The sequence below is a fragment of the Muntiacus reevesi genome, chromosome 1, assembly GCF_963930625.1.
Source record: "Muntiacus reevesi chromosome 1, mMunRee1.1, whole genome shotgun sequence".
NCBI lineage: Eukaryota > Metazoa > Chordata > Mammalia > Artiodactyla > Cervidae > Muntiacus > Muntiacus reevesi.
Genome location: NC_089249.1, coordinates 45,283,201 through 45,303,009, shown reverse-complemented (window position 1 = coordinate 45,303,009; position 19,809 = coordinate 45,283,201). Strand labels below are relative to the sequence as shown.

Sequence of the window (19,809 nt, the reverse complement as noted above, 5' to 3'; positions counted from 1 at the left end):
CAGGAAGTCCCATCTCTCTTCTTAAGTACCGCCTTCCCTGTGAGGTCTTCCCAGTCAATTGTATTAGATTCTATCCCAATCTCCAAGTTCTCCCAACTTCTTTCCATTTAAGATTTTTCCTCTATTGCATTTGTCATCATTAACATTCCGTATATTTTAGATTTGGTTTCTTGTTTTTCTCCCCCACCAGAAAGCAAACTCCATGAAGGTAGGGATTCTTGTCCATTTTGTCTACTGATAGACACGCATGAGAGAAAAAAGTGACTGTCTTACAGTAGGTCCTCAAACAATTTTTGGAGACTACCAAATATATTAGAGGTATTAGATGTAGGTTATGAACTAAAGAGAAGAGTTGAGATAGATTCCAAGGTGTCTTAACCAATAGACTGCCAGGGAAGTCCCTCAAATGCATTTTGAACAGATTTTTAGTATCTCACTGATTCTTTCATCAATTAACAAGCTATATACAATCTTTGACACATGTTCAATTTATTTTTGTATGAGAGTTATGATTCTACTTTTTTGAAAATATACTTGAATTTTATTTCCACAGAACTGAAAAGCTGCCACTCTAAATAATTCCTGAGCACCAATCTCACTGATTAGCCCAAGCATGTGATATGATAAAATTTCCATTTGTTAGCAAACAAAGAGTAAAGAAGTTGGCAACTGGCTGGACTTTTAGGCAGCAGGAAAGGTACAAGATTAGCTTCTGCTTATGTGTTCACGTTCCATTGCTGCTGTAACAACAATTTGTCACAAGCTTAGTGGTTGCAAACAACACAAATTTATTATATTACAGTTCTGTAGATCAGAAGTGGGACATGAATCTCACTGGGTGAAAACCAAGGTGTTATCAGGAGGCTTTTCAGGCTGCTCTAGCGAAGAACTCATCCCCTTGTTTGTTTGGGTTTTTTTTTTTCAGCTTCTAGAGGCTTCCTGTATTGCTCAGCACACGGTCCCCTTCCATCTTCAAAGCCACCAATGGCAGGATGCATCTTTCTCCCATCACATATCTCAACCTGTCTTTTCTGCCTCCCACTTATCATTTTAAAGAACTCATAATTACAATGGGCTCCTCCAGATAACATAGGATAATCTTCCTATGTTAAGGTCAGGTGATTAGCAACTGTCAATCAATAAAATAATGCAGGAGGCTGCAAATAAAAGTTCATTTGGGTGCTTCCCTGGTGGTCTAGTGGTTAAGAATCAGCCTTGCAATGCAAGGGACACCGGTTCAATCTGGCCCAGGATGATCCCATATGCTCTGGGCAACTCAGTCTGTGTGCCACAACTACTGAGACTGTGTACCTCCAACCTGTGCTCTGCAACAAGAAGCCACCGCAAGGAAAGGCTTGTGCACCACAAGTAGAGAGTAGCCCCCGATTTACCACTTAAAATCGAGGGGCTTGAGTAAGTCTCCGGGTGTGTGTGTGCGTGCTCGCTATAGAAATACTTTGTTGTTCAGTTGCTAAATTGTGTCAGCTCTTTGTGACCCATGGACTACAGCACACCAGGCTTCAAGGCCTGTGAAGGCACACCCTGTTCTTCACCCTCTCTGAAAGTTTGCTCAGATTCATGTCCATTGAGCCAGTGATGCCATCCAACCATCTCATTTTCTGCTGCCCTCTTCTCCTTTTGCCTTCAATGTTTGCCAGCACTGGGGTCTTTTCCAATGAGTCGGCTCTTCACATCAGGTGGCCAAAGTAGTGGAGCTTCAGCTTCAGCATCAGTCCTTTCAATGAATATTCAGGGTTGATTTCCTTTAGCATTGACTGGTTTTGTTGTAGGAAGGGGGCCCCCCTCCAGGGCCCCAAGAGCGGGCTCTTGTCGAACACTGGTTAAAGAATTGTCCGAGGAGGCACGTGCTGACAAAGCAAGAGACTTGACTGGAAGAAGGCACCTGGGCGGAGAGCAGCAGGGTAAGGGAACCCAGGAGAATTGTTAGGGAAAGCACACTGACTGAAACCGCCCACCCTGGCCAGGCACCATAGTAACCATTTGCATGAGTTGTTTTATGACAGGAGATCCTGATAAGGAATACGGAACTAATAAGCCACCACCAGCCGGAAGAGTTCGGGAAAGATCGAGAGGAGACACAACCTGTCTGTCCACTTCCCAGAATCCCTCTTGCTAGCATCCATCTTGGCTGAGCGATGCGTGCGCCACCAGGAAAGACTCTGAATTAGAATGATTGGCCAAAGACCATCCGGAAACTAATCCCATCCCCATAAAACCCAAGACTGCGAGCCATGCGGCAGAGCAGTTCTCCTGGGTTCCCTTACCCTCCTGCTCTCCACCCGGGTGCCCTTTCCCAATAAAATCTCTTGCTTTGTCAACATGTGTCTCCTCGGACAATTCATTTCCGAGTGTTAGACAAGAGCCCAGTTTCGGGCCCTGGAAGGGGTCCCCCTTCCTGCAACAAATGGCGACCACGAAGGGACATCTTCTTCGCTGAGACTGACATCCTGACCACTCGGGGTACTCAGGGGCCAGCTTGCCTGCCAATGGACCAGACCCAGCGGCCGCGACTGGGACCCTTTTGTCCCTGGTCTCCTCCTGACGCGGACAACTGGCCAGAGTGCCCCGACCGGTAAGGAACAGGAGATTTTATTGACCTCCCTCCCCTTCCCTCTCTCTTTCCTCTCCTTAGCCCTTCCTATCCTTCCCGTTTTTCTAGTCCCCCGGTCCTGGACGCAGGAATCTGGTCGAAGGGCCTCAGCCTGAGCTGTGGATTGGAGACTGATCACCTCCTCTTGGCAGAGAACTCGAATTCTGGTTTTGTTTCTGGTAGGGCCGAGTTCCAGTCCTCCCTTCTCTGGAAGCCCAGGGAAAAGTCCCGTAACGCCTGGGTGTCTGCAGGTGGCAGGAGATGTCTGTAAGGCCACCCCTTTTGCCCCCCTTTCCCGCCTCCTCCTCCTCCTTCTTTCAACCTGGCTTCCTTTCCTCCTTTTGAAATCTTTGAAGACATCTCAAGTTCTGTGTCTCTATAGAAGGTTTTCTGAGAGACTGCATTCTTGTATTTATGGGAGTGTCTGATGAGGACTGCCAGGTTTATATGTGTGTGTTTTAACTCTGTTCTGTGTTGTGATTTGTGACGGCCGTTTTCTTTGTCTGGCCACCATTTAGACCTGCCGCCATTTTGTTAAAACTTGATTTTCTTTCCCTGTGCCTTGAGACCAGGGCTCTCAGGAACACTTATCTAGACCATCTTTAACTCCTGAGACTGAGAGAAAAAGGAAAAAAGCCTTTTAAAATGTTATTTAAATTTTATATTGTAATATCTAATTCATGACCAAACTTCGAAAATGAAGCTAGATCTTGCAGTGTGTCTGTCTAAATATGTCTTGGTATGTTTTTGTCTCTGGGTAATATTTTTTAGGTTAATTTGTAAATGAGCTCTATTTAATTGGCTTGAAAAAGGTAAGCGCTTACAAATCAAATAATTCTAAATTAAACAATAAATTCCAGGTTCAGGTGAACTGGGAAATATTCAGTATTAAATACCTGATATTAATGTTTGTTTGTTGACCTATCTAATATAGACATGTCTTAGAGTAATTAACATCAAGAAAAAGATTAAACCTAGGTTTAATATAAGTTAAATATTATATCTGTTACAAGTTTGTCAACAAGGAAATTACCTCGAGTTAAGAAACTTCTAAAAAATGTAAATGAGATATGAGTTTGTATTCTTTAAGAATATCTGTCTACAATAGTCTCCCCAGATTGGCGTAACTTAAATTTCTAAGGGTTGTGCTAAACTAAGTATTAGAAGTCTATTAAATAATTAGGTCATTTCCAAATGAAATAAGATTTTAAAACATTTACTACTAAACACTGACTTCCTTTTACAGAAAAACTAAAGAGATTTGGGACCATAAATGAATAATGTTTGATGCCATCCTAAAATGTTTTAAGAAAGCAAGGGTTTTAGAATTTATCACTGGTATTTATGTTCACCAATCTATAAAATGCTAATATAAAAGTTAGCTCTTGGTTGCTAAAGGAAAGCAGGAAGAGTGATTTCAGTAAAAAAATATGAAAAAATACTAAAAAGAGTTATGCATAATCAGGATTTTCTAAAATTGAATTACAATTAGTTAGATAAGTGGATTTTGTTAGGAATGACATGGTTGTAAGAAAACTGCTTAGAGCCAATTAGGTCCGAGATGGCGGAGCTGACTTTCACTAGACCTTGAGCCTTGGTATTTACGCCCATTGTGACATATCAACAAGTTAAATGATACAGCCATCAACATTGACTAAATCTGACCAAATGTTCTAAACGCTTTTAATTGATCTTTTCGATAAAAATTCCTAAAGCGAATTCTTTTAAAGTTCCTTTGACCTCTAGCTAACTTTGGGGTGCTTCAGAGGGCCCCTGAAACATCCCAAAGAGAGATATTAAACTGTGTTTATTTGGTTGGTTAAATTACATAAAAAAGATTATCAAATGAGCAATAAATCTGCTCATGTTATAATGTATGGTAAAATTACTAATACAGATATCCTAGAAATTATATGGAGTTCTTAACATTTTGAAATGTCTTGGTGTTCTAATGAGAAACCTGATGACTTCACAAAAGTTAACAAAGAACTAAATGAACCAGTGAATATGCTTATAATTTTTATGGTTTCTATCTGAAAAATTACAGGTTTAAATCTTGTGTTTTCCGGGAGTAAGGAAAACATTCCTCTCAAACTAATTATGAAAATAATTTGGTAAAATTACGTTATGAACAAAACAATTATATTTTCTCTCTATCTGACTCCTCCAGAAATTTGAAACTCTTAAGTTTCCAGTAAGTTTATCAAATGAGCTAAAAAGGTTATCTCACTAACAGGTACAAAAATCTCAAGAAATTTTTGAGACCTTAAAAAGAGAAGAGTTCACCTAGATTTGTTATTCAAAATCTGTGATAAACCTTTGGTGTGACTTTCCCAGCCCTGTTTTATATTAAAAGTTCAGTCTGAGATTCTATAGGTGTTTCAGCAAAATAAAAAGTCTATAATCAATTATGGTTATATAAATCATCAGACCAAAATTAGTGAGAACAGACCTATTTTGCAAACAAAATAGCCTTAATTTGGTTATATTTGATAAAAATGAGGGTAACTTTGGGAAAAAAGATATTTAAAAAAAATGTTAAATCCCAGTTTGTTCATGGAGGTCTGCATGTAGTAAGACTCATTTCTTGGATAGTTCTTTGCTGTTATGTGATATTAATGCAAATTTAATTGAATTCTTAAAGAACACCCTAAGTTTGTTTCTGAAGCTTACCTCAATAATCTATCTTTGGATGAAAATTGGATGCCTCATGACCTGCAACCAGGACTGGAAAAAGACATAATTTAAGGGACTGTCTCCAACGTGGATGGAAGGACTTTTTATCAGGTACTCTTAACTAACTCTTGCACAATGAAACTGAAGAAAATTAACTCTTAGATTAATTCCCACTTCCAAAGGCCCCTACACTGGATTAATCTATAGAGAAGACAGCTGACCTGACCTCACCTTAAAATGATGCTCAAACAAGAAAAACTACAGTACACCAGGATGAGAAGACAACAACATCAGAGGTAGACAGCTTGTCCAAGATGCTGGACCTGATTCATATGATTATTTATAATGTTTTCTTGACTTCTTAGACTTTTGCATATAAATCAAATGCTTTTCTATCACAGGCCTGATACTATGCTAGTTTTAAAAATCAATCCAATTGTTGGGTTTGTGGCCAATTACCTGTATCTAGTTCTGGGTTACCTTGGTAAATTTCTCTACTACAAGACTCTAACTGGTTGGCCCTGAAGAAATTTACTTAAAAAAAGAAAATTATAGTCATATTCAGGTCACTGTGATACTACCAGACGGGATCCCTTCACTGGGCCAATTAATAATGCCTACTCTGACTCTGGCCATAAATTTGAGCCTTTTTCTATTCCTCAAGCTCAATCAGAGCAACACAAGAAGTTTTGGCAAAAGAGAAAAAAATCTCCCACAATTATGAGATAGATTTATGTAGATAACACTAAGCTATGGTAATTTAGGTTTAAAGTCTCTGTGTTAAAAACAATTAAATCATACTAAAGATAACCAGTCTAGTAACACTAGAAAACTGGGCTGTGTGCCTTATAGATGGTGGTGCCAATGTATAATTTCCCTGAAAGATAAAGATTCGTACTGAGTAGACTAAGTCAGACAACCTGGGATATACTGGGCTACATCTAATAGAAGCTCTTAAGTCTTACTTGTGACTTTACTAGTACTGCTGGCTATGTTCTTTGTATTTCATCTGTTTTACAGAATTGCTATTTCTTACAGTGCCAAATGTGTGACTGAGGCCTCTGATAGAATAATATATAGTTCCTTAGGAAATCGATGATGATGACAGTGTAACTCTAGATATGAGAAAAAGCAACAAGAGGGAATGTTTTCCTGGACCAAGAGGCTAGTAAGACAGGTGGTCCAGAGAATTTTAGACACTGTTTTATGGCCTAATCCAGTAACAGCACATTGAGAGGCCGGTCGACAAAATCTTTGCCAAACCTGAGAATGGACATTCTCAGCACCATGGGATAAAATGGTCATGAAATGCCCCCCTCAAAGTCATTGTCAAGTTTGTGAGCAAAAAGGGGCTTTGCCAACTGAAGACTGACACTTGCCATCTACATCTACAGTGATTATATCATGGCCACTGCAACTGCTGACTTTCAACGGCCCTGAAAGGAGTTCAGGGTGAAGATAAGGAATGAGGTGTTCCGTGCTCTGGAAAAAACTGGCAGAACAGGCCTTCAGATAGTTAGATCTTTTCAAGAGATTTTATGAGTCCCAATTCTTGCATCTTCTCATACCTAGAGAAACACTGACATCATTAATGGTGCCATCTGCTTTGGCTATTAAAGAAAAAATTTTAAAATTAAAAGTCAAAATAGAGTACTCAGCTATGGTTCAGACATCCTGGGAAATAACCAGGTGTTACTATGGGTGTAATTTCAGATTAGTCATTGTATTGCTAAACACTTGAGTTTTCTGAGTCGTGTCAGGCTTGGATGCCACCATTCTCAAAACAATGTCTGCTGGAAGCTAGTAACTTCTACCTTACTTTTTATAAAACTAGGCAACTGGCCACCTGGCTACAAGTCTCCCTGAAGTGCCAGGTCCAGACTGGATTTCAGGCCTATTCTTCTAAAAGAAAGAGATTTACTTTGTCTATTAAAACTCCAGTTATCCCTTCTCCAGCTACTACTAACTGGGTATGTTACAACAAAATGGCAGACCAAGGGATTGAGATTTTAATCATACAAGGCTCAAATCTAGGACTTGGAACTCAGGAATACTTCCAATTCAGTGTCTCTTCTCCAAGCTGAGGCGGTCCTGTGCCCCATTTTGACAAAAAGTTATCACAGTCATAGTTGCCCTGTTCCCTAAATAAAACTAAACAGGACTCCGCGGGGTGGCGACTCTGGAGTACAGATCTACTGTACTGTAAAATATAGGCTTTATTCAGCCTCCTTGACCTTCCCTGAGTTCCAAAGGGTAGATTCAAACAATTACCAATCAGAGAAGAAAAAATACAGAAACAGAGGGGAAACAATCAAACGGTGGTACAGCCTTGAGACGGGTCCTGGTTCCGACTCAAAAAAAATATATGCATAACAATGTCTTTTGAGTTCTTCTACAGAACTAGAGCCCCCACCCAGGTGGAAGATGGTAACTTCAGACTAAACAAGATTCTTAGAACACAGCTCTGTTGCTTGACCACCAGCCAATCATCCCAGCGGTGCCTCCTGTTTCTGGGGACCAGTGATGACCATCCTGTTAGGTCTCCTCTTTGACCCCTGTCTATTTTATCTCTGAGAGGCACCAACAGTTTCAAACTAAGTTGCTGTTATTACAAGAGTAAAAGTTGGTTTCAGATATAAAACACCCCAACTTAGATCAGGTAGAGAGAGACTTCTACTCTGCTAGGCAGGCCTATGCCCAGGCACAGCAGGAAGAAGTTACAGAAGAAAGAGACCTCCGCCCCAATTCCCAAGAAGCATCTTGAGTGTGAAGTCTCTCAGGGGGGAGTTGTTAGGGAAAGCACACTGACTGAAACCGCCCACCCTGGCCAGGCACCATAGTAACCATTTGCATGAGTTGTTTTATGACAGGAGATCCTGATAAGGAATACGGAACTAATAAGCCACCACCAGCCGGAAGAGTTCGGGAAAGATCGAGAGGAGACACAACCTGTCTGTCCACTTCCCAGAATCCCTCTTGCTAGCATCCATCTTGGCTGAGCGATGCGTGCGCCACCAGGAAAGACTCTGAATTAGAATGATTGGCCAAAGACCATCCGGAAACTAATCCCATCCCCATAAAACCCAAGACTGCGAGCCATGCGGCAGAGCAGTTCTCCTGGGTTCCCTTACCCTCCTGCTCTCCACCCGGGTGCTCTTTCCCAATAAAATCTCTTGCTTTGTCAACATGTGTCTCCTCGGACAATTCATTTCCGAGTGTTAGACAAGAGCCCAGTTTCGGGCCCTGGAAGGGGTCCCCCTTCCTGCAACAGAATTGCTCCACTACGTGGCTTGAAGTCTCGGGTTTTATGGTTATGGGATTAGTTTCCGGGTTGTCTTTGGCCAATCATTCTGACTCAGCGTCCTTCCTGGTGGCGCATGCATCGCTCAGCAAAGATGGATGCTAGTAAGAGGGATTCTCGGAAGTGAATCAAAAGGTCTCCTTTTGACCTTTCCAAAACTGTTCCGGTTGGTGGTGGCTTATTAGTTCTGTATTCCTTATCAGGACCTCCTGTCGTAAAACAATTCATGTGAATGGTTACTAGAGAGCCTGGCCAGGGTGGACAGTTTCACTCCGTGTGCTTCCCCTAACAGTTTGATTTCCTTGCAATCAAAGGGATTCTCAAGAGTCTTCTCCAGCACCACAATTCTAAAGCAGCAATTCTTTGGCACTCAGCCTTCCTTATAGTCTAACCCTCACAACCATATCTGACTTTAAAAAACTGGAAAAAACATAGTTTTGACTATACTTTGTCAGTAAAGTCAAGTCCTTGCTTTTTAATATGCTGTCTAGGTTTGTCATAACTTTCCTTCTAAGAAGCCAGTGTCTTTTAATTTCAATGCTGCAGTTACCATCTGCAGTGATTTTGGAGCCCAAGAAATTAAATCTGTCGTTGGTTCTACTTTTACCCCCAACTATTTGCCATGATGATGGGACCAGATGTTATTTTAGTTATTTGAATGTTGAGTTTTAAGCAAATATAGGAGTCTATAAATCTTCTTAATCTTCATTTTTCTCCTAACTCGACCTTGAAGTGGCATATAGAATCATGGTGGAATGGGGTGGGATGTATAACACATCCAAAACTGGTTAAAGTAAAGGTTATGGTTTTTTCCCCTACTTCTCTCCCATCCATATTTGCATAAAAATGTGATCACCCAAGCTTACTTACTTGGTTATTTGTAAATACTTACCATTAACACCTCTCTTCCTTCACAATTTATTGCACATTGCTGGGTTTAGAAGAGAAGCCTGAAGAATTCAGTGGCTATGCAAAATTATATTCCTTTCTATTTTCTATTTGTTTTAGTTGCTTCCAAACAGTTGATTTCCTTCAAATCCTGATCTTTCTTTATTCAGACAAGTTTTGCAGGGGGAGGGCTTCAATTTCTACACACCAGGTAGAATGCATTTCCTTTTCACCTATTTAGGTTAATGGCCTTCAGTGTTATGCAGAGTAAAGAAATTATTTGGCCTCTATTCAAAAGACTATTTGGTTTGAAAAAGAAAAGGCTAATTCCAGCATAATCATTAAATGAAAATGAGACAGTTTAGCACAAATTCAAAAAAACAAAAGGAAAGAAAGGAGCCAGTTGAGGATTTTCTAGGGATCACAAAGTGTTTTGCTCTGTTGAGGCCGAGGTAAGCATTTTAGTAGCAGTTTCCAAGCTGATGGAGTCTTTGACGAGGATTTTATGGGTGGAGGTTTCTCACTTTGCTGTCAATGCATTTCTTTTTTTTAAGCGGAATTTGTCTTTGGAAAATTGGCTTGGCTTATGACCCTGGAAGTCTGGTCTGTCTTGGAGAGAGAAATGAACTTGAAAATAATTACTGTGATGTGTAGGATACAAGCCTTTAACATATGCAAATTAAACTAAAGGCCCATAATCAATATGTCATGCTCTGTGACAAGAATACTTATAGCCTATATTTATACCAGAAATTCAACAAAATTATATAATATCACTACCTTATTCCATAACATCATCTAAATGTATAACTTTTAATGTATAACTGATATAGAGGGGTCCATGAGCCAGGAAAAAGAAAAAAAATCTTTAGGGATAAAATAAAATTATATGCAAAGGTAGTGATTCTGTTCTACTTCTGTGTGTGCGTGCTAAGTCGCTTCAGTCATGTCCAACTCTGTGCGACCCCATGGATTGTAGCCTGCCAGGCTCCTCTGTCCACGGGAGTCTCCTGGCAAGAATACTGGAGTGGATTGCTATGACCTCCTCCAGGGGATCTAATAGCTTTGGAATAGCCAGGTACCCCCTAAGTACGAAATCCCAAAGATTGTTGGAAAAATGAGGGCATGCACTCTGGCATCTGCATTCCTTCTCCTTGGGATATATTACAGACATTCTTTAAACACTTCACAGTGATAATTCTCCCATGGAAACATGAATAACGTATCTTGACCTGAATGTCTTAGAATCTAAAAACTGTCTGTAGATAGAACTTTTTCATTGGTGCCAGGAAATTCAGCTTAGGCCAATCTATTCATTCTAAACCTCTGCAAGAGAACTTTAAACTTCTTAGGCATGCCAAAAATTTAGGTTTGAATTAAATGACTAACGCTTTACCTAGTTTCTACCACCAGGTCTTTGCCAGAATCTTTTCGATTCATCCTCAGCCAAAGCTGTTACCCATCCTGACAACATAGCCTTTCACCTCCTCACACCTCGTGTCTTTGCTTTTCCAGTCCTTTGGCTGCCCTCCTATTTCTTCCCTCACATACTTGTCTGACTGGTTCCTAGAAGCTTGGCTGAGATTTTTCTCTGACATAAATTTGGCTACCACAAATTAAGCACCCCCCTCCCCCCACCGCCCAAACACATTTCTCAATGCAAATCTAAGTAGATGTAATTTATAAACAAAGAGAATACTTCTATTTTCTTTATAAAAATAAATCACGTCATGGCTTTTAAAGGAGAGAATGAAGAGCTAGTTGACAGAAAAATAACTGATTAGAGCGGAGATTAGGAAAAGATAAGAAGTGAAAAAAAAAAAAAAAAAGCTACTTAACTATGACAATAACATCAGAAAAAGCATCAACCTTATTTTTCCACAAGGCAGACCTGGCCCGATCTGTACAGGTTAATTGAGTTATCTTTGTTCTGTTCTCTGATGTAATTTAAGCCTCCAAAACCGGACTGCACTTAGTAGGTGCTCGATGTTCAGTCTGAAATGCTTAGTCTTTGAATGTTCAAAGACCAAGAGAATTAAAAATTGATTTTTAAAAAAGTGACAAAAGCCACAGCTTCATCAAATGTTTAACCTTCCCAAACACAGCCCCATTGTTCTACTCTCTTTATACTCCTGCCTTTTCCCTTGTTTTTGTCGTTCTTTCACATACATATTTAAATCTAAGAACAGACACGAACACCAAACCCTGAAATAACAGACTTAAACGTGTTATTCAAAGCAAGTTATATTAGGCGGATGCTTTTGAAGGAATGTCAACTGCTAACGGGTTTTCTGTTTGCCGTACAGCTTTTCCCGCCTTCTCCCGAGTGGAGGTGAGGGGTGCGGAATCAAACCATCAACATTCTCTCTCCTTTGCCTCAATCTTTTTTTCCCCCCTGTCCTTTTCTCTCCTTTCCTCGGCTTTATTTCCTTCCCCCATCTGCCGGTTCTCTAGGGTCCTTGCTTGGCTTTCTCCCGCTCAGCCTGTTGGTCCCTTTGATCCTTTCTTTCTATCCCTTATTCCCAGAAGCTCCAGAAAATACCTTCTTTTCCCCCCTTCTTCACGTCACTTCCCTCCCTTCTCCCATCTCCCTCTCCTTTTCTGAGAGAGGTGAGTTTCCCCCGCTAGAGGCCACCACTTTCTCGGTTTCTTCCCTCCCATCGACGAGCAGCGCTCGGAAAGAAAGAAGGGGAAAAAAGAGGAGAAAGCGTGAGAGGGAAAAAAAAAACCCGAGGCCTAGAGCGCTGAGGCCCGGCAGTGGCGTCGTCATGGCAACGGGCGCCGGCAGGAAACGAGGGACGCGCGGGAGGGAGGGGGGAGGCCACGGAGGGGAGGGGGAGGGACGGGGGAGGGGTCCGGCTGCCCCGGAAGCACCTCCCCGCCAGCCCCCTCCTCCAGCCGGGCCCGCAGCCCCCGGCCTGCCGCCCCCACCCTCTCCGCCCGGCAGGAAGTGACAGGCCCCGGAGCGAGCCCCGGAGTCCTGGCGGAGCCGCGGCCGGCCCGCACCCGGAGCGGCGGGAGGGGCGGGGTGCCGCGGACGCGCCGGGCGCCTCCCACCCCGCCCTCGGCGCCCCCGCCCCTCCAGGAAGGGGAGGAGGCGAGGGGAGCCCGCCGCGGAGGCCGAGCGCGCCCCCCGCCCGGCCCGGCGCCCGGGGACCCCGGCACGTGAGGTGGACGCCCCCCACCCCCTATCCCGGGAGCGCCCGGGTGCGGAGCCAGGCGCGGAGGTAAGCGGGCGGCCGCGGCGGGGCAGGGGCAGGACCTCCGGGGGCTTGGCCGCGCGGGGATGTTTCTGCAGCCGCCGCGGGCTGTGGAACGCCCCAGGTACCTCCCCCGGCGTCTTTCCCTGCCTACCTCTGGCGCTTGCCCTGCGGTCCTTCGCTCCGCCGCCCGAGCCTCTCGCTCTTCTATTCATTTTCGCTGTGCTCACTGCTGTCCGTCCGTCTCCCTAGTTGCTCCTGACCCCTCCTTCTCTCATTCATTTTCCCTCCTCTGACTTTGGCTCTCCCATCCAAACGTGCCGTCTAGTTCTCTCTGCTTTTTTCTGGTCCCCTGGGTTCCTCGGCCCCCCAGTTCCTCGATTTCTGTCTCCCCCCTGCCTGTCTCCCCACTATCAGTAAGCACACTTCTCCGCTCACTTGGGGTCGGTTCACTCCTGGCACCACCGCTCCGTGAGTCCCCCTTCTCCCGGTGGGTTTGATTCCTCTTGGGAACTCGTTCTCATCTAGGTTCTAGATACAAGGACCCCTGGGGGCGTCTACTCTCCTTTTCTTCAGATGGCTTCCATTTCTGTGGCATAGTCTACCCCGAACCCATCCCCTTCTCCTGCCCCCTTCCTATCTGTGCCCCATCTTTGCTGGGAGACAAGAGTTTCATACTTGGGGAAATTGATTTCCTCCAACTCTTGGCTCAGGAGGCCCTGTACCTGATCCACTTCATTATCTTCCTCTAGCTCCTTTCCAAAGATTTGTTCCAACCCAGCCACACACCCCCAAAGAATATCTTTCAGGATGACCCCGGTTTCGTGATTCCGGGGACCTCTATGGCTCAGCTTTTCATGCTTTCTCTTCCAGTTAAATTCTGAAAATTTAAATTGACTGTGCCTCCCAGACTTTCTGTGTTCTTCATTTTCTGTGTTTGATTTTACAGTCCCGACACTGAATAGATTTATGTGCCTGGGATCCAGGAATCCTGGTTTTGATGACAGTTTCTCCTGATTTTGTTTAAGACTTTAAGCTGGTCTCTTTCCAGCTCTTTTCTATTTCACAACGTGAAAAATTATTAAGACTTCCATTTTGGGGGGAGATTGGGATCGTATCGTTTATTAGCCTTTTCATCTACGAAGGGAATTCATGTCCCCTCTAGCTAGTAAAGGTGGTCTCCTCTCTCTGAGTCTAGTGAACTAAGTCCGTCATCTATACAACTATGCTGTGCTGCCTCTAATGCTTACCAACTCTTTCCTCCGCATGCTGATAATGAGGATTCATGGGTCTGTATCTGTTTAGTGCTTTGATATTTTGGCAAAAGATGTGGGGTGAAGCCAGACTGGACTTGAAGCCAGTGTGATTTCTCCTGTGTTCTTCATGGGTCATATCCATGTTTGCAGTGACATTTGCTCTTCCTGAACAACTGAATTCTTGGAGGATAAGGATGTAATCAGATTATAACTGGGAATGGACCCGTAAGAAATCTCCCCAACTCTAATTTCCAAGGCCAAGCAGTTTGATTTTATTTACTTTCTTTGTTTTGGATGGTATCATTAAAATGGATTCACCTGAGTAAAACTATCGACACACCTTAGCAGATATTCTGATTTGATGTTTACATTCCTAAACCAAATTGCTGTGCTGACCTGGTATTTACAATGGCTTCTCCATGCCTCAGAAGTAGAGAAAAAATAGTACTTAGGTTTAGCAAAAGAAGGGGACAAAAAAAAAAGAACCAAAGAAGCTTATTGTCATTTAATGCTGCTTTGATGGTATGTTTCTTCTTTCTTCTCATCTGTTTCTTTGCTGTATTCTTAGCAATGTCTTCATGTGTTCTTTGCAAATTTTAGAGTAGACCCCAGAGGATAAATTCTAGCTACTTTAGTGGACTAAAACGTTGAGTCTTACTTTCTTGAAGATTTGATTGCTGTCTTTACTATGTTTAATACCTGTAAGTCATTTGTTACAATGATGTGTTATATTTACTTGGGAAGCCTTCTCTGCATCCAGAGGAACTGAGGTATAAGGAGATAAAGTAACATGGCCAAGGTGTTGCTAGTAGCCCCAGCTCCAGCCAGGCAGTTCTTTGGGTGAGATGGGCTATAGGCTAGCTCTTCTATCTCCCAGTTTTATGACTTTCTATGTGCTTTGGTCTTTCTGTAACATAAGTCCCTCCTCCTTGGAATGAAGACAATGTGTACTCGAAGTGAGTGACACGGCCTTAACTACAGATTGTTTTTGGTTTGAAGACCTGTATCCTAGTGTAAAGATTTGATACTTAACTAGGACTACTTCCTTAACCTCTGAAAACCTAATTTCCACAATTGAAAAGTGAAGATAATTGTATTTACCATAAAACACTGAAAAATAATGGAAGTGAAGGGCCTAGCCCATTGAGAGGAAGCACCTAGTGACTTCTCAGTACAGGGTGGCCATTGGTGAGGCTGATAATGATGTTGCATATGCAGATAAAAATGAGGTAACAGTAAGTTTTAAATGGGACGATTTTAAACTATTTAAAAGTGTGATGGAGATATAAAGTAGCCTTACCCTTATAAGGAGCCATCTTACATTCAGGCCATTTTCTATTTAATGACAGCCAGAAGGGAATATGTAAAAGTTGTTTCTTTTGAGACATCGCTTAGTTTTAAAAGATGGTGTGGGGAAGATATGGTTATAAGTGTATCGAAGATTTGGTCGTTATTAAAACAGAACAATCATGGCTTCTGGAAGAAAAGGAAGGTTCTTGGGTAACTTGAATCAATAGTAACATGAAATAGTCATTTGAGATCAGGTGCACATTTTAACCCATTGCTACTTCCATCTAGGTCTGGAGTCAGCGTCAACCGTGGGGACCCTGGACCTCTACCATGGAGACTGAGAGTGAACAGAACTCCAACTCCACCAATGGGAGTTCCGGCTCTGGGGGCAGCTCTCGGCCCCAGATCGCTCAAATGTCACTGTATGAACGGCAGGCCGTGCAGGTGAGGCTCAGCACTGAGGGTCTGTGAGCATTGGCTTGGGGTGGGCAAGGATGCAGGAAGATAATCACCCTTGGTTTCTTCTCAGCAAACTGGGTGAGTCCGATCAGGTGATGACAAAGGTCTCTTCGAGGTCTGAGGACCTTTGGGGTTTACAACAGTTTGAGCAACCAGGCAGAATGACATATCAATCTTTAAGGTTTTTATATCATTCAGTTCATGTTGCTAGATTGTCATTAACCATTTCTCTTCAAGGATTGTCAGGTTATTATTTTTGGGTCTTTCTTGAAAATCACCGTGGGTAGTGGAAGTTAAGAACCTCAACTATTTTGGCTCCTGGAAAGAAAAAAAGGGAATGCAGTTTTGACTTTGAAGTTAACGCCAAAACTGAATTACTGATACTGTCTTTATAAACACGTGTTAGCATTATACTGTAGATGTTTAAAAATTCCAGTTACTTGAAAATTTTATGTGATAACAGTCTTTCATAGTCACTGTTTATTCTATTTTTCATCATTTTCAACCCTTTAGTGCCCTGTTGGGCTTCCTAGGTGGCTCAGTGGTAAAGAATCTTCCTGCCAGTGCAGGAGATGCAAGAGACGCGGGTTTGATCCCTGGGTTGATCCCCTGGAGAAGGAAGTGGCAGCCCACTCCAGTATTCTTGCCTGGAGAATTCCATGGACAGGGGAGCCTGGCAGGTTGTAGTCCATGGGGTCTAAAAGAGTCGAACACGACTGAGCACACACACAGACAGGGCTCTATCACCTTTACTGTGTCCCCAGAATATGGTCTTTTATTTTCTTCTTCTCTTTACATTACTCAACATTCCATTTATTTTCAACTAGTTTAGTCCTAATTCTTTGTTATATCAGATATTTCCAGATTCCATTTTGGGAAATACAAATTCATGTGAGATTATACTGCTGTATTTTTCAATTACTTGTGTCCCTACTTTTTAAGGACTACATGAACTCACGGGTTCTAATATAAAAAAGGACATATCAGATGTCAACAGGCTAACCAGACACCCATCTTTTCCTTTGTTTCTTTCCTCCCCATGTGTCCCTTTCCCAGGATCCCAGTGATTTCCACAGCATAGGAGTCAGGAGTGGTTCATCCCCAGTGGATTGATTCCCTTCTCTTTCTCCCCAGGCTCTGCAGGCACTGCAGCGTCAGCCCAACGCGGCTCAGTATTTCCACCAGTTCATGCTCCAGCAGCAGCTCAGCAATGCCCAGCTGCATAGCCTGGCTGCCGTGCAGCAGGTGAGAGGTCAGCAGCCAGCTGGCCCAGGAGGGAGGGGACAGGCAGTACAGGTGGGTCGGGACATGCTACACCCTCCACTGAGCCAGGCTGGGAACAGTGTCCTGTGCCTCCTGTGAACTCAGGAGGATGAGTGGACCTCAGCGTGTGGGCTCACAGTAAGAACCGTGGGAGAACTGCCTTTTAGAGGTAGCACGACTGTGTGCTAGCCCTGCACTGTCCAGTGTAGTAGCCGTTAGCCGCAGGCAGCTGTTGAGCACTTAAAACACAGCTAGTCTGGGACTTCCTGGTGGTCTAGTGGTTGAGAATCTGCCCTGCAGTTCGGGGGCCGAGGACTCTGAGTACCGCAGCTAAGACGGGACCCAGCCACATGTTTTAGACAATCCATCTCCTTTAAAAAAAACAACAAACAAATGCAGCTAGTCCAGATGGAGGTATGGGAGAAGATTTTGAATTTCGAAGACTTTTTAGTTTGAAAATGCTCAGTAGTTCGTTTACGTTAGTACGTGTTAAAATGAGACAGATCAGCTTGAATAAAGTAAATTTTTAAAGTTTACTTCTCCTGTTTCTTTTCACTCTTTGAAAAAGGTTCATATTAGAAAATGATATAGGTGGCTCACCTTACATTTGTATCGATTGGGCAGCTCTGGGCTAGACTTAGCAGTGACTGCTGATGTGACCTGACCAAAGGTTCTTCCAGCTAAATGAAAGTGGGAGAAAGAACACGGGCTGCCTACTGCCCTTGGCGGGTTATGTGGGAGTCATGGGGTTAGCATATGTAGTAATATGAGGGTGATTGACATAGTGAACACAGTTGTCCTTGCTCCATAGTAGAGGCTCACTGCTCTTACCTGAAATCTCAGTTATATTTTGTGCCTGTGATTTGTCCCTGGAAGATTCAGAGCCTTTGCCTTCGTTGTCTCTGCTCTCCCTTGTCTTCTTTGCCCCTTAACAGGCCACAATTGCTGCCAGTCGGCAGGCAAGCTCCCCAAACACCAGCACTGCACAGCAGCAGACCTCCACCACCCAGGCCTCCGTGAGTACTGCCTGTCCCCACCAAGGGGCTTTCCTCCCTGCGTCTGTGTCTTTCAGTTAAGTTCTTGGATTTGCCAACATTCAGGTTTTTCTGTAAGATATTTCGGGAAACCTGAGTGCACTTTTTGGCCAACCCAATACTTTGTGCCACTGATCTGAGAGTGTTTATTGCACCATTGATGGTATTTACTGATCATGTGTAGAGAATATCAGTAAAAGGGAGAATAACCAGTGTGGATCTGTAGAGGTGTCTTAAGGAGGAAGAAAATCCTGGGCAGGAGGAATCAAAGGGTCCCAAGGGCTAATTGCTGGACCCTTGACTGAGAAGTAGAATCTGTTCCATTTCGTCCTTTGCTCCTCAGCTCTTGCATTGGTGACTAGGGCCTGGTTTCTGTACTTTGCTGATAGCCTTCAGAGGCCAGGATGACATATGTGGATGGTAATATGTTCATTTCTTCCTGACTCTCTGAACGTGAGATACTCTGCTTTTGCTGGTGTCACTCAGAGTTTGTCAGTCATGTGTATTTCCGTGTGTCTCTTCCCCCATCCTTAATCCTGGTTCCCTTCTGTGCCACACAGATCAATCTGGCCACCACGTCGGCCGCCCAGCTCATCAGCCGGTCCCAGAGTGTGAGCTCTCCCAGTGCTACCACTTTGACCCAATCTGTGCTACTGGGGAACACCACCTCCCCACCCCTCAACCAGTCCCAGGCCCAGATGTATCTGCGGGTAAGCCACAGCCACCATTGTCCCAGGGGCACAATTGTTCTCTGACTTGTTGAGTGAAAGCCTTTTTTTTTTTTGGCTGCACCATGCACCTTTTGGGATGTTAGTTCCCCAACTAGCGATTGAACCCAGGCTTGAGTCTTAACCACTGGACCACCAGGGAATTTTCCAGAGTGGAAGCTGTTTTATGTCATCATGGTTGAAAGTGAAAGTTACTCAGTCTTGTCTGACGCTTTGTGATCCCATGAGCTGTACAGTCCATGGAATTCTCCAGGCCAGAATACTGGAGTGGGTAGCCTTTCCCTTCTCCAGGGGATCTTCCCAACCCAGTGATCAAACCCAGGTCTCCCGCGCTGCAGGCGGATTCTTTACCAACTGAGCCACAAGGGAAGCCCGTGTCATCATGATTACCCAGATGTTTTAGGACAAGGTGATCTGCTTCCTATGCCTGACTTTCCTCTAGATGTGACGTTCAGTGTTCACGGGTAGCTTGCAAACAATTGAGATCCTAAGTTAGAAGATTTCACTCAGTATTAAAGAAATTTGCACCAGATATAATCTAATCTTTAAAGCCATGGCTCACGTGCACAAATCCTAAGTGTCACCTCTTGGCCTGTCTGCTTAGTATATATAAACCCTGCTCCCAACTCCTCATTGTCTCAGCCTCTTTGATGTTTGACTTTGTTGTCAGTGTGTAGTTATACACGTTCCAGGTTTTCTTCAGATGATTCATCGCACGCGGAGGATGAGGGTCTCCTGGGTTGGTATGGAAAAGGGCAGGGCTTAGTGGTTTCGTATCTTCTGTTTATTTTGTCTTGTGGTCCTTCCTTCTGTCTGTCGCCTCTTTCTCTTGTTCTGTTTGCTCTGTTCTTCCTCTTCCTCCTCTCCTTGCCAGCCACAGCTGGGAAACCTCTTGCAGGTAAACCGGACCCTGGGCCGGAACGTGCCTCTAGCCTCCCAGCTCATCCTGATGCCTAACGGGGCGGTGGCTGCGGTCCAGCAGGAGGCGCCATCTGCTCAGTCTCCTGGAGTCCACACAGATGCCGATCAGGTCAGTGGCCACCACTCGACCTGCGGACGGGCCCTGGGGAGGGCGAATGGAGTGGCCTCGGACCGGGGACCAC

General features: G+C 43.7%; 1 protein-coding gene and 1 long non-coding RNA gene across 5 annotated transcripts in view; one reads left to right on the top strand and one right to left on the bottom strand.

The window, feature by feature from the left end:
* The window catches only part of LOC136172390 (uncharacterized), a 22,905-nt gene extending 10,021 nt beyond the window's left edge, over nt 1-12,884 (bottom strand). The window contains exon 1 of the long non-coding RNA XR_010664014.1: nt 12,831-12,884. This is a non-coding gene — a long non-coding RNA (uncharacterized lncRNA). The remainder of the gene's footprint in view (nt 1-12,830) is intronic.
* PHC1 (polyhomeotic homolog 1) overlaps nt 12,433-19,809 on the top strand; it is a 19,880-nt gene continuing 12,503 nt past the window's right edge. Inside the window, exons 1-6 of one of the 4 annotated variants that reach the window (XM_065941656.1) lie at nt 12,433-12,703; nt 15,511-15,666; nt 16,816-16,926; nt 17,880-17,960; nt 18,539-18,688; nt 19,581-19,736. In XM_065941656.1, coding sequence (XP_065797728.1) covers nt 15,553-15,666; nt 16,816-16,926; nt 17,880-17,960; nt 18,539-18,688; nt 19,581-19,736 — 612 coding nt within the window. In that variant the 5' untranslated portion in view covers nt 12,433-12,703; nt 15,511-15,552. The other 3 variants (XM_065941639.1, XM_065941630.1, XM_065941648.1) reach the window with 3 other exon arrangements.